The 19,776-nt window shown below is 48.6% G+C and overlaps 2 protein-coding genes across 3 annotated transcripts; one reads left to right on the top strand and one right to left on the bottom strand.

Moving 5' to 3' along the window:
- Nucleotides 1-402: 402 nt before the first annotated feature.
- Nucleotides 403-10,151, bottom strand: slc37a1 (solute carrier family 37 member 1). 2 transcript variants are annotated; one of them, XM_053876275.1, is made up of 21 exons: nt 9,928-10,151; nt 9,093-9,263; nt 8,576-8,657; nt 8,381-8,486; nt 7,859-7,937; nt 7,655-7,790; nt 6,239-6,315; nt 5,613-5,779; nt 5,285-5,337; nt 5,020-5,094; nt 3,999-4,037; nt 3,468-3,590; nt 3,069-3,159; nt 2,842-2,904; nt 2,695-2,780; nt 2,581-2,629; nt 2,433-2,506; nt 2,262-2,340; nt 2,056-2,153; nt 1,889-1,953; nt 403-1,030 (listed from the first exon to the last, which is right to left on the bottom strand). In XM_053876275.1, exons 2-21 carry the CDS (start codon nt 9,146-9,148, stop codon nt 1,015-1,017), a joined length of 1,614 nt encoding a protein of 537 aa, XP_053732250.1. In that variant the 5' UTR covers nt 9,149-9,263; nt 9,928-10,151; the 3' UTR covers nt 403-1,014. The 2 variants fall into 2 exon arrangements, with proteins under 2 accessions (XP_053732250.1, XP_053732251.1); XM_053876276.1 differs by lacking the exon at nt 3,999-4,037.
- Nucleotides 9,490-17,087, top strand: LOC128765536 (ribosomal RNA processing protein 1 homolog A-like). The gene is made up of 17 exons (XM_053876245.1): nt 9,490-9,628; nt 9,725-10,849; nt 11,170-11,252; nt 11,345-11,402; nt 12,368-12,453; nt 12,541-12,602; nt 12,673-12,802; nt 12,880-12,944; nt 13,702-13,925; nt 14,383-14,477; nt 14,544-14,641; nt 14,728-14,747; nt 14,808-14,984; nt 15,152-15,987; nt 16,057-16,206; nt 16,399-16,468; nt 16,537-17,087. The coding sequence occupies exons 2-17, from the start codon at nt 10,723-10,725 to the stop codon at nt 16,731-16,733; spliced, it is 2,478 nt and encodes an 825-aa protein (XP_053732220.1). The 5' UTR covers nt 9,490-9,628; nt 9,725-10,722; the 3' UTR covers nt 16,734-17,087.
- Nucleotides 17,088-19,776: the final 2,689 nt, after the last annotated feature.

Genomic DNA, 19,776 nt, shown 5'->3' with positions numbered 1-19,776 from the left:
CTTATCTCCCCGGGGACGCGCTCTGCGCACGCGCGTTGACGGTAAAATAACAGGTTTGTACCAACTGGTGCGTGTGTGTTGCGTGGTCGAAACACATTGACGTTTGCACTGTGTAAACGTGTGTACATTTGTGACTCGTCTAGAACACGGGCTCATTTTTTGTTTCTCAACAATGCGTCTTTGGGAGTGACATCTTGCAAAAGAACCCTGTTTCATATAGTCCTACGCGTGGCTAAAACTCCCCCACCGCTTGAGTCCTTCTGAGGTCAGGGCCACTTATGGAGGTCTGCTGCTGTCACCGAGTGCATCCGCCTGTCAGAACCTCACCACCTGTCAAGTCCAGCTGAACCTTGAGACCCTCAGTAGAATTGTCGGAACCAGACAAGGAGCCACAGAGAGAGAGAGAGAACAAACGCCCCCTTTATTATGTTGCACTTCCTCGCTACACAAGTAACTCCATAAATAATACACGGTCTCTGTAGCGAGCCTTTCTTCCTGGTGAGTGACTGTCAGACCTCCTTCACTGGTCACGTGATAAACTGCATCAACACAAGTGCAATTCAAGTAGAAACATATCTGCACAAAACTGTCAAAATAAAAGGCCACCAGGTTGAAGGTCTTCAGTGCAGAATAAGGCTTTGAGTGGTTGGAGTCTTACCAGCAACCACAGTTGCAACAAGTCCACAGTTGAGCCCAAAACACACGACTGACATGAGTGGCCTCAGGTTGAACCAGTGCCAGACCCAAACACTGGGCCACCACGCGGAGTTGGGGGAGGGATGAACCAATGTGGGGAGCACCCGAGAGCATCACACACCACTTTGCTTCCAGAATGGAATTGTACTCCAGGGATGTGTTCCACGCCGAGATGCCCAGAAATCAGTTCCATGTCCAGCAGACCAGCGTCCGTTGACTTCAAGATGCCATCGTGTCCAGGACATGTGCCGTAGCATTCCAGCACGGCCGAGGAGATGTAACGCTGGATGCCTTCAGGTCTGAATGATGAACAGGAGATTAGTGCTCCTTCAGCCTGTGAGAGCAAGACATCAGCGGTCAGAAGTGACTGAGAGACTGACTTGTATCTTGTACGTTTGATGAGCGCATGTTGTCAGATACTTCAGGTACTCTCTCTCTCTCTGACCCTCACACGTCTCCTCCACCACCCCCAGCTCTCCTTCAAATGGCGTCTCTTGTCATCGAGTGACGTTTAAGTCTTCTGTGTTATAGATATTTATCGTTCTAAGCAGGGGCTTGAGACATGCACAGGAGACCACTGGATTCCAATTTCGAGCACACTGATCTGAGGCGCGTTACATACGCTGTAACATATGGACTGAAAGGAGCGCCATCCCATGGCAAGCCCTAACCCCAGAAAGCATTTTTCTTAAAGAAGGAGGGACACGTGCCTAACTTCACAACAATACCGGCTACACAGTAGCCTGCATTCTGCGAGAACTGTTCAGATGGTTGCTAATATGTTAACAGCAAACCTTCTGTCATCATAATGCGCCGTGCTACAGATGAGCACATACTGGACGGAGAAATCACAGCTTAAACCAACTGCAACAACGCTGGTTCACACTAGTTAACGTCCAACCGTGTCGCCAGTAAACAGCAGCATCTCCATGTGCAAGCAACTGGTGATGTTCACGCAGCAGCTTCATACACGCCTGCGCCCGGCCATCATCTGGTGTGGTGCTCCAGCATTCCAACGCCACTACACTCTTGGTACATTTCCGTTTTCAATGGATCCATGTAGATGGAAGGAAATAATTGGATAAGAAAATGTATGTTTCCTTGTGGATGTGGTCACAGTCACTTGACGGGAGTCGCAAGTCATCACCTGAGGTGTGAGAATGTGCCCAGCAGCAGGACGGTCTATACTCACTCCACGGCTGTGATGGGTCTGGACTTAACAGAGATGAGCTCCTTTGTCACCAGTCGCAGCAAAAACTGAAACACATACACACAAGTGTCCGGTTTGAAAGTGGCTCCAGTCTTACAAGAGAACAACATGGCTGACAGGACATCTCAGGTCGAGGTGCTCGAGCTCACCAGCAGCGACAGGAAGTCTGCGGCCATCAGCATGTAGAAGACGTGATCCCACCCGCCTGCGGACAAGACTCCGGCCAGCAGGGGGCCCACGGCTGCACCTGGTGGGGAAGAGATATGTGAGGACCTGCCTGCACACACACTGGCTGGACTCTCCTCACAGGAGTGTCCGACCAGAGGAAGTCAGATGGGGCTCAAAGGGCACTGACCTACAGAGCCGGTTCCATCGATGATCGCGGTGACTGTGGACAACGCTCTGGCATTACCTTTCAGGCTCTTGTGGGTTCCCTGCCGTTTAAGTTGAGGGAGAAACAGCACGAGGATTTGTGGAGTCACGCGACGGTAATCACATTTCGGGATGTGTGTGAGGATGAACTGACCAGATCTGCTGAGACAGCCGTGGTGATGAGAGCGTAGGGTCCGTTGACAAGCCCCCCACACACCAGCAACATGGCTGCCAAACAAACACATGGTCTTGTTATGATGGTGCAAGTCAACACGACAGCTGCATCACGCTCCAAATCTCACCCACGGTTGGTCCAAAGCCCAGCTCGCTGATCATGGAGAAGCCGTAGAGCTGCAGGGAGACCGTCACAACAATGTCAGCAGTTGCATGAGCACTGAAGCTGGACTCTAACTCACTGTTGGAGCGGCGAGCAGCAGCATGACAGCACAGGTCGTGGCTCTCATGCACAGTTTGTCAGAGGTCACGCCAGCCAGGATGCCACCTGCTCACACCAACCGCATGACACACGTGGCCGGACAGAAACACGCAACGAGGATGCATACCCACAATCCCTCCTACGTCGAACAGCGTGGAAAGATCTCCAGCCTGCTTGGCATCCAGATGAGCTGCAGACACAAATGGGCTCAGTTATGGAGTCGTGCGAGATGATATCATCAAATGAAATGAACAAACTTCTAAAGATGCCTAACTCTCAGGTTGACACCCTTCCGCATTAACAGGGAAGAAGCCAAGATACACACGCGAGCATTGAAGTGACTCATCTACTGACCAGCTTTGGTGATGTAGAGCGGCAGCCAGAAGAGGAATGTGTAGCTGACCAACTTGGCAAAGAGCAGGCACAGAGAAAACTCGATGACTCCCTGAAGACAAACAGCAGCGTCACCAATGGTTGAGGACAGACTGAGTCGGACATGACAGTAGCATGTTCCTGTCCGACAGCTCCTCGTGTCATCCTCCAGCATGACCACACCCAGCTCACTCGAAGAGTCCAAACCATCATCTATGTGCATTATGTTTGAACTAGAAAAAGCTCGTTGTTTGCACTTGTTTTCTGTAAAAATGCATCCAGTGGTTTCACAGATGAAAGGGCAATGTAGGCTGACTCATGATATCTGTCCGCTTTCATGTTCAACATGGAGGGAACAATGACGGTGGCCTTGGCACTGACCGGGATGCGCAGCGCGCCCATGAAACTGATGGCTGCAGGCTCCGACTCACTCTTCACCACCACCACGGGTTGAACCAGGACACAGCTAGTCTCCCGTGGCAACAGCAGCTCTGTGTCGAAGCTCTGGAGAAAGACAGAAAATCAACAACACATTCCCCTCAGGTCAATGAATTACAATCCAGAGCGCTTGAAGCAGTTGTTATGTGATGCAGCAGCATATTTTCCCTGAAGTGCAGACTTCCTTCCTGCAGCAGGTTAAGGTCAGCTCTGCTGCAGTGAAAGGTTGGCCTCAGTATCAGCTCTAGTGCAGGAGCTGGCACTGGGCTCTCCTGTTCCACAGCTTCCTGCTGACACCTGATGGAGCGTCGTGGGACGATCACGATCACCGTTCCACCCGCCATTGATTCACTCATGAGATAGAAATTACATGATTGGCAGCGATGACCATACAATTACACGACACAATCATCATCCCCACCACCTTTGTCATCATCATCACCATCGTCACCAACGTGGCGGCAGAGCACTGACCTTCCTGTTCTGAACACTATCTGGGTAGCTGCAGTAGCCCTGAGAGGATGATGACAGTCAGTCACACAACTTCCACAGGGTCAGGATTCGCTTGTCCTCAGGCCGTGTTGCGTCACTATCTCACGCCCGGGTTCCACCGAGGGCGCACTAGCACCAGGTGCTGCGGCCCAACAGACACCCCAGTGGCTGCACAGGTGAGTGGCTTGACCCTCCAATCAATACCAGGTGCTGCAGTTACGGGGGAGTCCATCGATTGATAGCCAGTTTTGTGGGAATAGTCGGTTTAATGTAGACCTTCCTGTGCATGCGCCATGTGGCTGCCTGAGCTTTGTCTCATATTTGTGATCCCTCTCCAGGCTGCTCATCCGTGTCCTGGCAGCTCCGTTGTCAAGCGCTTCGAAGCCTCCATGTAGCCTTTTACTTTGAAAAATGACCAGATCCACTTCCTGTTTCAAGATCTGGCTTCCTGGCTGAACGATTGGCAAGACGCTAGTTTGATGTGGAACTGAGTCAGTCCACAGAGAAAGTGGAGATTGATGGAGCAAACATCTTCTGCAGCACCAGGGAGCTTCTCGGAGGCGCCGGGGCTCCGCTGGTGGAAGGCCGCCTATTGACTAAAATTGTAGCGTACGCCCTTGGTGGAACTCAGGGGTCACTAACCTGGGAACTAGCATCAATGGCAATGAATGTGATCAGTTCATGGTCGTCAACACATGATTGTGACTTGCTGTTTTCACCACAAAATAGGAAACAAACACTGATTGCCTTTCTGATTCTTGTTCAGTGATTGACCAAGAAACCCCAAACACATCCGTTGTTCCTGACAAATGTGTGTTCCTGAAACCAGAATACTGAGATCACCTCCATCACATCTGTCATAAGTCGTGACTCTCTCTCTCTCTTACACATCAGCAAACTAACGCAACACAAAAACCCTGAATTAGAAAAAGATTCAATCCTGTTTTCTATTTGGAGAGTGAACAGAATGCAGTTGTGAGTGCAGAAAAGAGGACAAACCCACCGGAGCTTTGTTTTCTTTGTACTGCAGGTAAGTCTCACTGTGTCCGTTGGTGCTGCTTCGGCTCTTCAAGGTCACCTACCATCGCAAGCATGAACACAAGAGTCCTTTAGTCAGATGTCTGAACCAACAAATGATGTGAGAAGATTGTTTAAATCTATGAAGAAAGATGTATGCAGCGTGATGTGTGTGTCAGTGTGTGTGTGTGTGCGTGTGTGCATATGTTGCATGTGAAATCCCATAAACCATGAAGAAGACGTGCTCTCACCTGGTGTCCAGCAGGGGTACCGTCATCAAACACGCTTTTCAGGTCGTTTGGATCTGATGGGAAAACACACATTTGTCAACAGTCTGCAACTCTGGTGACGGACGATCATGGAGCAAAATGGAGTGAAATTAGCAACTAGTCTTCACTTGGAATCTCTGAAAGTGTTGTGATATGTGCATCTGGGCATTCACACACAACAGGGGACAGAGAGAGGAAAGCGCATGCACACACACACACACATACACACACACACGTGACGTGCATGGTGTCCGCTAGACACTCACTGAAAAAAAGTGGAGTTGTAGCAGATCTCTGTGGTCAGACTCACGTTCGATCAGGAAGAGGAAGCAGACCACCCCCATGGCTGCAATGATAAGTCCTGGGACAATGAAGGACAAACCCCAGTTTGAAGAGACCCAGTATCCAGCGATCAGGGAGCCCAGGATGTTCCCCACTGAGGTGTGAGAATTCCATAGCCCCATGATGAGCCCACGCCTGCACACAAGCAAAGACCCATGAAACAACTGGACCCAACTTCGCCTTGAAAGAAAGAAAACAGCTGAGCAGCGGGTTTGGGCCTCAGCAAGTGAATCACATGTCCACTTCCTCCTTCACCTGTTCTCACCGTCTCCTCCACAGGTGGTGACAACACGCAGTAAAAACACAGCCAGGAGGAACCTCATCACTCAAGTCCTGACCAAACTGAATCATCAAAATAAAAATCCTTGGAGTTCAAGCCTCATGTTCTAACTGGAAGACACAGGGCCACAATACAGAGAAGCAAAACTAAACTAAAACAACCTAAACAACCCGAGTATCGAGCGTTGATGGTCAGAGAGAGAACATCAGGATTCTCTTATCTGATGTGTACCTCTCTGAATACATAACACCACCAGAGGAACTTCCACTGAGCTGCAGAGTCCACACAATCCAAGGAAGATCGTCAGTGCTCACCTCCCTTTTCCAAACCAGTTCCCGATGCAGGCAACCACACTGGGCCAACCAGTGGTCTGAACCAAACCGTTTGCCACCTGTGAAACAAAAAGTCTCTTCAGAACCTTAACCTTGGTGCAATTCAAATCAGCAGCAGTTTTACACATGCATATATATATGTATGTGTACACAAGAGTTCATTTCCTTTTAGCAAAAGGAAATGAAAAGACAGTTTCTGTCGACTCTATAAATATTTGCCAGTGTTTGTTCCTCAACAAGCATGCGATAAGAGAACGTGTGTGTTTGAAAAGACTCCCATGGAAACGCCTCCCTGTCAGCTTCCATTCCCTCAGTATCAGTGTTGGGAATAACGCGTTATTATATGATAGGAACTACATTATATTTTGTAATAACGAGTGCCATAACGCGTTCCTTTGCCAAAATCACCAACGCGTTTAGCATTACTGTGATTGAAACGTTACTTGTTACTTCACATTCACAACTCTTTATAAAGTTTAAAAAACAGTGTCCATAATACGCATGAAAAGCTTCAGTGGTGGACGTGAAGCCCACATGAGTCACGTGACGCAGCGCCGGTCGTGTGAAAACAAATAATGGCTGCTATCGATAATGTTGCAGGTGTGGGATTCACATTGTGGATATTTTCTCATTATTTTTCCTTTTTAGCTGGAAAAGACCAGAGAAATATTGTTGTGGCGTGCAAGCTATGTGGAGGCTCGGAAACACTATGCACGTCTAAAACCAGGAATTCCAATCTGGCGTAACATCTTCAGAAAGTGCAGGTGTCGATCGACCAAGCTGGTGGGAAAAGTTTGGCTGGTCTGACGCCACAGGAGAAGCCACTGCTTCCAAACAGCAGCAGCTTGACTTGGGAGCGCCTGTTTCACAGCCTTCATCTCAGAAGCACTTGAACACACTAGTAGCAGCGAGTCGTGTTGTGGAAGACACGCTGCCTCTCGCAGCTGTGAAGTTGTCGCTGCAGTTCATGTTTCCAGTTGGTGTAGATGTGTTGCTGTTGAGATGATCATCAGCATCGGTTTGGCATTATGGCAGTATTTGTTCCTGCTCCTACTGAGTGTTCTGTAACAGAGTTGATTATTTTGCACTGCTCAAAGTCTAGTTTCTAATCTAAATGATCGCAATAAATGCGCCCATCAGAAGTGTCAATATTGTCATTCGTTCACTTGCACTCACCCTGCCATTGCACCTTCAGGTCACTGAGTGGAGACTTTGTCATGGGATTGCACTTGAAGTGGGTTAGTGCTTATAGATGACAGAGAGCCTTTATCACCTGACTAGCTAGTTCAGCTGGCCACACAAAGAATAGTAGCGAGTAGCGATGACCTCAGCTGTAGACAGTCGCTGTGTTTGCGGGCTAATCTGAGGTGTCCGGTGCTGCTTTTTGTGTCACCTGACCTGGACGATGATGTAGAAGCTCATGTTGTGAATGTTGAAGGTGAAGCCCAGTCCAAACAGACAGGTGAAGAGTCCACTCGTCAGCATGCCGACCGTTAGGTACAGCCGGATGGGCAGTCGTTCGCCGATGATGCCACTGCAGGGGAGATGAAACGATTCACAGGAGAACCTCCATTGACCCAGATGATCCTCCTCTGCTCTCACCTTAGGTACATCCCCACGGCGTAAGCACACAGGAAGGAGTAGTCCAGTGCTCCTAGCAGCTGCTTGTAGTTGCTCTTATCTGACAACAGAAGGGTCCACAGCATTGTCAGTCACTTACTGTTTACCTTTACAAAGCAGCTGTTACACCAGGCAGACAGCGTGACTGAACCAAACTGAAGTGGAACTGATGAAATGAAAATCTTTTATTGTCTTGTCACGACCACACAATGTATATCTACAGATGCAATGTCATCTTATATTCAATCTGAAGTGATATATCTTCCAACAAAGGGCAACTTAAATGTATCTATTTCTTCTCTACTTTTGGCTCTCTGGCATCACTCATTTACTCAAGTTGAAGCTTTGCTGATGTTAGGACACAGAAAGCGGCCAACTCTACCGAAACACTTTTAGTACATGAGCGTCACAACACAGCCCAAACGGGACCAGCCGAATTTGATTCAAAGAGAGGACAAAGAAAGAGTGTGTGTTTTCTGAGAAAAAACTTAACTCAATACGAACCAAAGGGCTTCCAGCTGCAGTCGTGGTGAGACAGGTGCTGACCAGCGGCTGTGAGTGTGGAGGCTTCTGCCGCAGATGCAGAGGAACAGTTCTTGTGGAGCTCACTCTGAACCCACACACACACACACACACACACACACACACACACCGGTGAAGCACAGCTGCAGGCTGAAGGACAGCCGGGGTGAGGCCTACCTTGACGATGCTGATTGGTTTCCTGGACAGGTGGAAGCTTGTGTAGAGGAGGAAGGTGAGGAGGAAGGTGAGCGCACGGTACCTGCAGACAGCAGTAGGTTCGTCACAGGTCGTGAGAAAACATGACTGGATTGATTCATCACAGTCATTTGGTGAGAGCCATCTTTAGCATGGTTTCCTCACTGAACACCACAAGGAACAGTATTTAAGCAAGTGATACACAAGTCACTTTGTGGCAAAACTGTGGTCAAGCAGAGCCAACAGGCTGATTCACAGCATCGTCTGTGGAGCCTTCAGCAGTCCAGTGGCGAGGACTGGCTCCAGGGCTTCTGCCTGCTGGCAGCAGCTGGTGTCATTCAGTAACCACACAGACAGGACCTTGGACTCTGACACACGCCAGTCACGTGACCACAGGAAACACACCGGGACAACTTGGATGTACAGAAAGTAGCTGCCTGTCAAAGGGGACGCAACACACAATCGTCATTTCACCAGCTCATCGTCCAGGTTGACTCACCACTGCTCCCTGTTGAAGGAGACGAGCAGACGTACTCCCAGAGGAACTGGAGCCATGCTGAGAGCTGTGGCTCGGGTCGGGTGCGTCCCGCTTCAGACTTCACAGCGGCAGGCCGTCTTCAGAGCTAACGCATCCCACAGGTCCAGGAGAATCATTTCTGATGTACAGTCCCTGAGAATTACAGACAACTTTGTTTTGGTCCTGTTGGTGGAGCTCAAACACTCCCAACATTTTCATTTCTCTAAAATGAACACACACGGTTTTCATTGCCACTGGGGCTGGGTTTCACTGTTGTGCTGAGAACCGTGTTATCTGTGTTCCAATCGTGAACAAATATTGAACAAACAAAAGACTCGCAGCAATCGATCTTCGACCAGCATCGCAGTCTCTGGACAGCACCTGACTAAAGTGTTGTTGGTAGCGCATCGGAAGACCACTCGGATGACCTTAGACCCCCGACCCTGCTCTGTCGCGGTAGTCCTTTTTAACGCGCCACGTTGGACTGTTGAAGCAGGAAGCTGCCGACGTCACAGCAGGTACTGTACCTGCTGTGACGTCGGCAGCTTCCTGCTTCAGTTGGTGCATTGGAGCGACGAAATAAACTGGAGTTTATCATAATTGTCTCCAAACAGGAAGAGAAACGGCGTGGACTCCGTCAATTCGGCTCTTCCACCCACAACCTAGTGAGCATCGACGGGTCTCCGCAGATGAAGTGCCGGGCTTCCTGACTCCTCCTCGGCAGCTCAGCTAAACGACGAGCGACATGTCGACAGCACGATCAGACTACGGAACACCCGAGGGAACCTCGGCGGTCCGACTCCGTTGTTGCCCTCACCGCGAAGCACACATGCCCCGTGCGTGCGGGGCTCCAAGTCCAGTCGAGCGGTCTTCCTCTCCGCAGCCGCCGATCTCCGCTCACTTCATTGAGTCTCGGCGTCCCGAATCTCGTCCCCACTATTTCTAGTCCCGGTTGTGTCCGTCTCAGGTTCCGAATCCGTCCAGCAGGCACCTCCGTCACAGCTGGGCAGGCGGGACGGGACGCACGCGCCGCTCTGTGACGTCACTCGCTGGTCATCAGGCAGGAGTTTCCTCGTATTACAAGGTTGGACACACAGGTCCGTAATTCAAGGGATATATGCCCAAACGTAGCAAGACTTCGCACGATAGAGAAAACTCAGATGGATGACTCACGCATCATGTGTGCACGAACCCTCATACACACACACCACAGGACGCCTGTGGATCTGTGGGTGACGGTGTCGTCCTGCAGTGATGGATCTGACGGAGATCTCACTCTCAACCCCCGTGAAAAGAAACATATTGTCTGAATGGGGTTGGACTCATCGTGAAAAAAACGTAAATATGGATACTGGAGCAATTACAAAGGTGGACGAGATTATGGAAGGTAAAGTTAGATTCATTACCTTATTAAAGAATAATCTACTAGTCGTCTAGTATAGAAGTATTACGATGGTAAAATGCAAAAGAAGCAGTTATACACGAATTAAATGCATTAAAAGTCAATTTTGGAAAAGCACAAATAGAAAATTCGCTCTGCTGTTACGTCATCATTGTGCGTCACTGTTGGAAAACGTGGACCCTTTCGGGGAGAGTGTTTTTCACTTGAACCATGGCTTCGTTGCAAGAACCAGAAGTTCAGCTGGCTCAGAGATTGGCCTCGAACCAGAAACCTATTCGGACCCGAGCCATGAAGAAGCTGCGAAAATATGTGCAAGTGCGATCTCAGAAAGTTGGAGGTAAGTTAGCAAGCTAATGTTAGCCTAGCTTACTGCCACCACTCACGCTCATTTGAGACTATTATAAGACAGGGTTAATACTGTTTTTCTTTGTGTGTGGAGCCTTTTTTTCTGACCCGTGCCCGAAGTTACTGAACGCAATTTGATTCTCAACTCGTCAGATGTTTTGTTTTCATTTCACCAAGGAGCGAATCTGATGTGTATCTGATCCGTAAGGATAAAATGTAGAACAAAAAATCAAGTCATGTAGAGTGCAGTCATCGTTGTAGTCCATGATCACGTGGTCTGTACCTGTCGCTAATGTATGTTTGTTTGGTCAGGGGGATTCACCCTGGACGAGCTACTGAAGCTGTGGAAAGGCCTTTTCTACTGTCTGTGGATGCAGGATAAACCCCTGCTGCAGGTCTGACTTATGTGTTTGTCAACTTGTGGTTCAGAACTCAAGTCATCCATAGAATTACCTTCTTTGATGGCTGTATCCTGGTTCTTGTTCAGATGGATCTTTCCAAGATCATTGCCTCCATGATCCACAACTTCCATGACCTCGATGCCCGTAAGTCTCCTCTTTGTTTCTTTGCTTTTCCTGTGACTTTTGTCCAGTCCTCATGGAGACAGATCCGTGTGTCGCGTACTTCAAAATTCTGTGCTGAATGGGTCTTTCATCAACACGGATGCTGTGTCTTCAGTCACTCTGTCAGATACTTTTTCAAGCAGTTTTACAGAGATCCGTAACATTGTCATGACTACTTGCATCACTTCACAGCAATAAAGGGTGCTTATGCAAATAATTGGTCAGGTTCAGGGATGCGTACGCTTAAGTTCAGCGAGCACTGGGTGTGTTTGTCACTCAGTAATATGGAGGTTTCATTTGGGACTTTTCTGTTTAAACACCACCACCACCACCATCATCATGTCTACCTCATTGTTTTGTGTTTTCTGCTTGTTGTGATGTTAGTTTTGTCATGTGTCATCCTTTGAGATGTTTTGGCTTGGAGGACAAGCTTCTGGATTGGTGATGGGCAGAATCTTTGTGTGATGTGATAACTGGACGCACCACAGACATAACGTTCAACAGAAGGCGTCTTTATTTCACCGTTTCACTGGTTATGATCTTCAAGTAATTCAGTCGTATCGTGTCTTTGTAAATGAACCAATAGTGTCCTTGAATGGTGTCAGGAACCTGATACCATTCAAGGACACTGTTGGTTTATATTCTGAATATAATACCAATCAATTGTTGGTAAAATCATTACACCTTAATATGTCGTAATCAAACTAGGATTGGTTAACTGGACAGCAGTGCATCATGGGAAGTCTTTGTAGCTGAGTTTATTGTTGACGGTGATGGTCCATGCTATGGCAGGTTTTGAGATGTCATCAAACGGTTTAACTGGTCTCATTTGTCAGGCTGAAAGCATTGAAATATGCTGTTGATTATTATGGTCTGTTCATAAGCTCATTTGGAGTCAAAGCTGCAGTGTTCCATGCCTTAGAACCTGTCTATGTTATTTGACCCAGAGCTGCTGTACCTCCGGGCGAGTCTGCAGACTTTCAAGAGGGAGTGGAACGGCATTGACCGCCTCAGGATGGACAAGTTCTTCCAGGTGAGGTCTAGTTTGGATGGGTGTCTGAGTTTCTGAGCTTTCATGCTCAATTTACACTGATTTACTGAAAGCATTGTCTCTCCCCAGCTGGTGCGCTACATGTTCCATCAAAGCTTTGAATTGCTGAGGAGGAAGACGTGGGACAGCAGGTAACATCTCGCTCTTGTTTACTCTCACTGCTGTGCAAAGTGGTGTGGCAGTGACAGTGTGTGTGTTCAGGGGAGTGGACGGATTCTTGCAGGTAGTTCACGACGAGCTCCTGCGGAGTGGCTGTGAGGCGCCCAGCGGTCTGCAAATCCATGTTCTGGACGTCTACCTGACAGAGCTGGCGGCAGTCGGTGCTCAGGAGGTGACCATATTTGAACTCTGTTCAACTTGCGATCCAGATCACTGCTGAAATACCTCGCCTTGATCTTCCTCTCTCAGCTCAATGCCGACCAGAACCTGCAGTTCATCCAACCGTTCTGTAAAATTGCGGCTGAAACAAAAAAGTAAGGCGATGGGTTGTTTGGTCAACAGGCAACATGTCTCTCTCTCTCTCCCTCTCTCTCTCTCTCCCTCCCTCCTCTCTCTCCCTCTCTCGCTCCCCCCCTCTCCCTCTTCCTCTTCCCCCTTCTCTCTCCCTCTCTCTCTCCCCCTCTCTCTCTCGCTCCCTCCCTCTCTCCCCCCTCTCTCTCTCTCCCCCTCTGTCTCTCGCTCCCTCCCTCTCTCCCCCCCTCTCTCTCCCTCTCTCTCTCCTCACCCTCCCCCCCTCCCTCACCCCCCTCCCTCTCTCCCCCCCCCCTCTATCTCCCTCTCTTTCTCTCTTGCTCTGTCGCTCTCGCTCTCTCTCTCTCTCTCTCTCTTTTAATATTGGCTAAGATTATTTTAGTTTTACACACACATGGATCGGCCAACATACACATTGCACTTTAGTTTCGGCTGGTTGGAACTGAGTGAGAAATGAACTTCATCATCCATGGCATATTTTGTGAACTTTTTCCCATAGCCATGGTCCGGCTCTTACATTTATTATTCTGATGGTATTAGACCAGTGTAAACTCTTAACCAATATCACTTGTAACTAAATAGTTCCACGGTAACCCTCTCAGCTTACCAGAGGTTCATCTCTACACCACCCGTGCCCTCAGATCCAGATTCCACAGACTCGGCTAGAACCCATGGCAACTCTGAACCAATGTGAGGAGATGTCTAGGAAAATGTGTGGACGATGCTCCTGACACCCACTTCCCAATGTTCTCTCTCCAGCATGCTTCTCTTCAAGTCCATCTGCAACAACATCTTCAGCACAATCACCAACCAGGCTCCATTCGCTATTGAGGACTTGATCCAGGAGTTGAAGAGAGCGAAGACCTCATCCTCCAGTCAGGACTCGGACTCTGGGCAAGCCTCGGATGAGGGCATGGACAGTGAAGACCAGGTTGAAATCCAGAAGGAGGAGAGGGACAACATCGCTATTAAGCAGATGAATGGTAGGTTCAGAGATGGCTCGTGTTCTAGGTTCTGTTGTGAGAGGAACTTTCCACTCTGGTACTACAACAAGAGTCTGCTGCTTTCATGTAGCATTTACCCATTAAGGAACACTAATGTGGTCCTACTTTTTGTTGACCAGCTACTTTCTACAATTTGAAAAGTTTGGTCAAACCTGCCTGCGGTTGTTGCGGGTTTGTAAAGTAGCGACTTTTATAGAGGATATGGAGGGGCCACCTATGGCTGTTGGCCTCCATCTCTGAGGCAAGGTGTTCCAGGCACCATGGTTGAGTGGTTTCTGCTCAGTCATGGGGCTCTTCTTTGAGCCCAGAGAAAACCTTGGTGTGTTGTGTACAGCTAGATTTGTGATGGCGGTAAACCTCCCTTTCAACATGTAAAAGCTGTTTTAATCATATGATGTTGAGATGGAAGGTTTCTGATCACATGGTTGGCACGCAGGAATAAAACCTCTGGAGGTAGATGATGATGACCTTGTGAACCTGGAGGATTCGGAGGTTCCTCCTGATGAAGATGACATTAGTCCGGTGCTGCAGGTGAGTTTCATGTAGCCCTCTATCTTCCCACCTCCATTCCTCACCTCTCACACTCTCTTTCGCTAGTTTGACTACGGCGCCGTTGCAGACAAGCTTCTGGAACTGGCAAGTCGTCAGAAAGTACCGAGTTGCAACCGCAAGAAACTGTACAGCATCATCAAGACGTGAGTTGTGTTGTAACATGGATGTTGTGATGTATTTTTGTGTACTTTTACAGTCTGAACTCATCTGCTTGTCTCTTCCATGTTAGATTCCGGAACCTGAGTGAAGGTAGGTGGCATTGATGCAGTCAGTCTTCTTCTTATACCTGTCCTAACACACTGCTGTCAGGTATCTTTCCTCAGGAGCACAGACCTGCACCTCAAGAGCCTTCCAGTGATGAAGAGGACGAGGAGATGTTGGACAGCAGGAACATCCTGAAGAGAGCCAGGGAGATGCTGGGAGTGGGGGACGGCGCGCCTGCTGCCAAGAAGAAGAAGAAGAAGAGGAGGAGGAGGAAGAAGAAAGGTTTGTGACTGCAAATTGGATGGGAGGATAGAGATCTGCATAGATGGGACAGTAGTGGCAGTGGTTCATTGAAGGACGACAGTTCTTACTAATCCAGGTTGGTTGGGGAGGGGGGAGAGAAGGATGAATGAAGGAGTTTGGATCAGGATTTGCTCTTCACCCTGCAGGACAGTCTCCAACTGATGGTCTCGACCGAGAGGAGGGAGGAGATGACGAATCTGAGCAGTTGGACAAACAAGGCAAGGAGAAAGGGAAGAAGAAAACCAAGTTGACTGACGACCAGCAGAACAGTGAGGTGAAAGAAAGAGCTGCTGGACAGACACCAGTGCTGGATCTGGCCGGTCTGGCGGACTTAAACAAGGAACCTGCGCCGTCTAGTTTGACGGCGCAGCCAGAGGGTGTATCGGACACAGCTGCCAAGGGGGGCAGGGAGAAAAAGGAAAAGAAGAAGAAGAAGAAAAAGGAGGAGGAGGAGCAGGAGGAGGGTTGTGGTGATGATGAAGTGCCGACGGACTCTGCAGAAACGGGTAGTGGAGGGGTCCCTGGTGCCACAGCGTCACAGCCATCAGTGAAGGAGGAGGCTCACCAAAGAGCCACGGATCCCTCACTGCCAGGAGACGTGGACACTTGCCATGTCAATGAAGAAACCTCGACCTCTGCTTCCACTGTCAAAGCCAAGTTACCTGTGAAGAGAAAGAAATGCTTGAAAAACACTTTGTCCCTGAATTCAGTAGAGGCTGAAGGCTGTGATTCTGAGGAGGGCACGCCCCAACTCATCCGGAAGAAGAGGAAGAGTGAGGTGAGGGCGCACGAGACACTGCCCAATACTGATGAAGGTTTGGGCCTTGACGTCACCAGCAGCTGTGCGAAGAAAAAGCAGGCAGCTGTCATGCCTGAGACTGGAGGCAGTGAGGCTTCTGTGACCAAGAAAAAGATCCCTGTCGTATTTGAGTTTGAGGCTGATGACGTGGCCAATGGAGCAGGGGAGCTGACTGACCCCTCGGTGAGTATGCGCTCAGATGACAGTGGTGTCAGTCCGTGTTGTGGTAGTTGATCTGTCGCATGACTGCAGGAGGATGTAGCTGTGCTGAAGCCCATGAACTCCAAAGGGAAGACAAAGCTCCCGAAGTCAGGATTTGTGACCTTCCAGGAAAAGAGTCGGGCACCCACGCCGCTTTTCTGCAGGACCAAGGCAGGCCAGGAGACCCCCAAAGCATCTAAGGTGCAGTGGGCAGAATCAGATGAGGTTTTCCAGCATGGTGTAGCGTGTGTGTGTGTGTGTGCGTAATGTGTTTGATGCCTTCTGGGAGTTTGAGGCGAAGATGAGAATAATTCAGAAAATATTACCAAGTATTTTCTTGACAAGGACAGAAAGCTGGATCAAATAAGACTTGTGTGTTCGTGTTCTTGACAGAAGGTTAAAAAAATCCCCAAGTCTGAGTCCAAGAAAGTCACCTTCCACCTGCTGAAGAACCAAACTGCAGGTGATGGCGGCATCATTAATCCTCCTGAGATTGGACAGATTTTTACAATCTTGTTTCTTGACTGACAGAGTTCCGAAAGTCTGACCGCAGTCTTCTTCTGAGTCCACATGGAGCCTCCAGAGTGGCCTTTGACCCTGAGCAGAAGCCCAAGTCTGGGGTCCTCAAGTCTCCACCAACCCCTGATCCCACGTGCACCATGCCAGCGAGAAGGAAGACCACAGTGGAGAAAACACGGAGGAGACCGTCTGCTGCTGACTTCTTTTGATGGACTGCAGGAGGACGACTTTGTTTTTCTTATTACAACGAAAATGTAGTGGTGGCTTGGCTTGACCTGACGCTGGGCAGCTGGAACAATAAATGATAACAAGTCTCATTGCGAAAATGTCATTTCTTGTTTTAAAACCAACACAAAGACACAAATAACAAAATATGGAAGAAAAAAAGAAAATTTGTAATCTGTGTAACAAAGTACTCTGACAAGAAGTGGGCATGTTGACATGGGCGCAAACAGGATGTGCACTCCCTCCAACATTACTGCTAAAGTAGGGTTAGGGTTAAATAAAGGTGCTGGGGGGAGGCCCAGCACCTGCACTGGCCAGGCAGCGCTTCCCCAGGACATCCAGGAGAGTGGGTGGTAAATGTGGGAAGTTATTTACAATATGAGTGTTGATGTTATATGTTTGTAGCGGTGTGAGTGACAGTGAGAAGTTGAGTAGAGGAAAATAGATGTCCGTAGGTGGACCGAGCAACTTAATACAGTGCACGGAGTTGTTTTAGCCTTGTTGTTATTTTGCTTTATTTTATTATTTATTTACTTTTTGACTGCACGTTATTCCAAAACACTTTCCTAGTTAGTGGGCTCCCCACTGACCATGGCAATAAATTTGATTGTGATTCTGTTTTACATCATGATCTCTGTTATTGATGCCTATAGAAATTATGATTGTTTTAGTGTGTGGGTTGACCAGGGATTTTTCTAGTGTTTTGAGAAGGTGATAAATTTTTGCACCGGGGTACGCATTTATTTGGATGTGAGAGTAATGGTGTGGGGGGATTCTGGCTAGTTTGGAGTCACCAAAAATTAAAACAGGTTTTTGTGCATTGATAGTCCAATCTTGTAGGTTACTATTGGTCTCTGTGGGTGGAAACAAAATACAGTGTATGGGGAGTGGGTGGTGAACGGGAGGCTGACTGGCAGTGAGCAGGTTCTGAGGATATGATTGTATTATTGTTGAGTCAGAGACATGGGAGGCCGGTTTTCTGGAAGACTCAGAAGGGGTTATGTAAGTCAGGTTGACTTTTGTGGGCCCTTTCATCATAGATGTGATGTCTTCCGACCTGCACACAGATGTATTTTCTGTCTCGGGCTCCTGCAGTACCGCATCCAGGCCAGGAGGTGGCGCCAGAGGATCTGTAAGAAGGCGGAGTTGCGTTAACAGAACAATTACTTGAGATCTTTACTGTTAGTTAGTGAGCAGGGGTCAGGGTTGGTGAAATGGCAGGCTCTTCGTCCTCTGAGGAGTCCATGAGTAGAAAGGTGCTGGTGGGTCCGTGGTTGCTGAGGTGGAGAGGTGAGGCAAGGTGACGATTTCTGGAGCTGGACTCTTCTCCAATGGTCTGTGTGGATATACTTTTGGTTGTTAAACTGGTGGTGGTTGTACTGTTATTGTGTAGGTTTTCTGTGGGGATGGCGGTGGTGATGGTAACGTTCTGTTCCTGGCTCTGGTTCTGGGTGTTATTGCGGGAGAGGAGCCTCAATGTTCTTTGTGGTAGAGGTGGTCTTGGTCTGGGGGTGAGGCTGCTATTGTTAGGGTTAGGTTTTTTTGTATAGATGTCGGACATATAGTCCGGCGATGCACGGTCCTGCTTCGGAGACGCACCGAGCCCCACGCTAACCCTAGCGGAGGAGCACATACCTCCTTTGAGTTTTGAGTATGTTCCTTCTTTTGTCCTTTCCATCCTTCTATTGTCCTTCTCTCTCTGTCTTCCAATTCCTTTCCTTTTCCTTCTTCCATCTCCCAATTCCTTTCCATTCTTTTCGGTTTCAAAATTTTCCTTTTAGTTTCAGGTGGGTAGAGATATTATTTGGGGTTTATATCTTCTCTCCCTTTGTCCTTTACTTTTTTAGGTTGATTTTGAGTGGAGAAGTCCGGCGACTTAGGTAGACAGCGTCCAGTCTGGGCGACTTAGGACAGTCAGAGAGGTAAGTATATTCGAAGATGGTAGGTCTTTTCAGGGCTTCGGTTCCGGGGGTTCAGTTTATTGCACGGGCCTACTGGTCCCCGAGTACCTAAAAAAAGTTGGTTTTATTGTAGCAGGTGGGTGATGAGAAGAGAGGAGAGAGCAGATGAAGTATATGGGGTGAGCAAGTCCAGGCAGCAGTGATGGAGTGGAGATGGCGGGGTGGAGATGAGATGTTGGTGGATTGGTTGCTGTCCCCGTGGGGTGGTGCTGGAAGGTGGTGCTGAAAATAAACAGTCCTCAAAGGTTCTCAGAGGTTTTATTTCTCGTTGAGGCCCCCTGGTGTTCTTGACTGTAGTCGATTGATCCACTTTGTTTCTTGGTATTTCCTTGTCTTGGTGGTCCAGTTCTTGTTTCCCTCCAGGCCTATAATAGTGAAGTCTGGAGTCTGGTGGCTGCGGAGGTGAGTGTAAAGGGTCGTGGTCAGTCCACCTTCCCTAGCTCTGTAGATGTGTTGTTTGAGTCTGGTGAGTATTGAATTTTGAGTTCCTCCGATGTATATTTTGTGGCATGTTGAACAGGTTATTGCATATATCATGTTGGTGGAATGGATGTTGTATTGTTGTGTGATGGGTGCTGATTTGTTGGTGTGTCTGTTGTGGATAGTGGGTAGGTGTTTGTATTTATTGTAGTGTGGTGTTTTGGTCGGAGGTTTGTTTTGTGTGAATTTGGATTTTATTAATAGTTTTTGTAATTTAGGATTCTTTCTAAAAGCTAATAGTAGTCGGCAGTTTTCTAAGGTGTCATATTGTGTTTGAGTGTTGATGAAGGGTTAGTGTTAGTGTGAGGGTTAGGGTTTCGGTTCCGGGGGTTCAGTTTGTGGCACGGGCCTACTGGTCCCCGAGCACCTAAAAAAATATTTGTTTTATTGCAGCTGGTGGATGGTGGAGCGAGAGGAGAGAGAGAGACGGATGAAAACATATGGAGTGGCCAGGTCCAGGCGGCGGTGATGGAGCGGAGATGGCGGGGTGGAGGATGAGGCCCTTGTGGATCGGCTGCTGTCCATGTGGGGCGGTGCTGAAAGGTGGTGCTGGAAAAAAACAGTGCTCAAAGGTTTTCAAGAGTTT

Source organism: Synchiropus splendidus, chromosome 10 (assembly GCF_027744825.2).
Source record: "Synchiropus splendidus isolate RoL2022-P1 chromosome 10, RoL_Sspl_1.0, whole genome shotgun sequence".
In the NCBI taxonomy this organism is placed as follows: Eukaryota; Metazoa; Chordata; class Actinopteri; order Syngnathiformes; family Callionymidae; genus Synchiropus; species Synchiropus splendidus.
The sequence above is the reverse complement of the archived record's forward strand: the minus strand, read 5'-3'. Positions and strand labels throughout refer to the sequence as shown.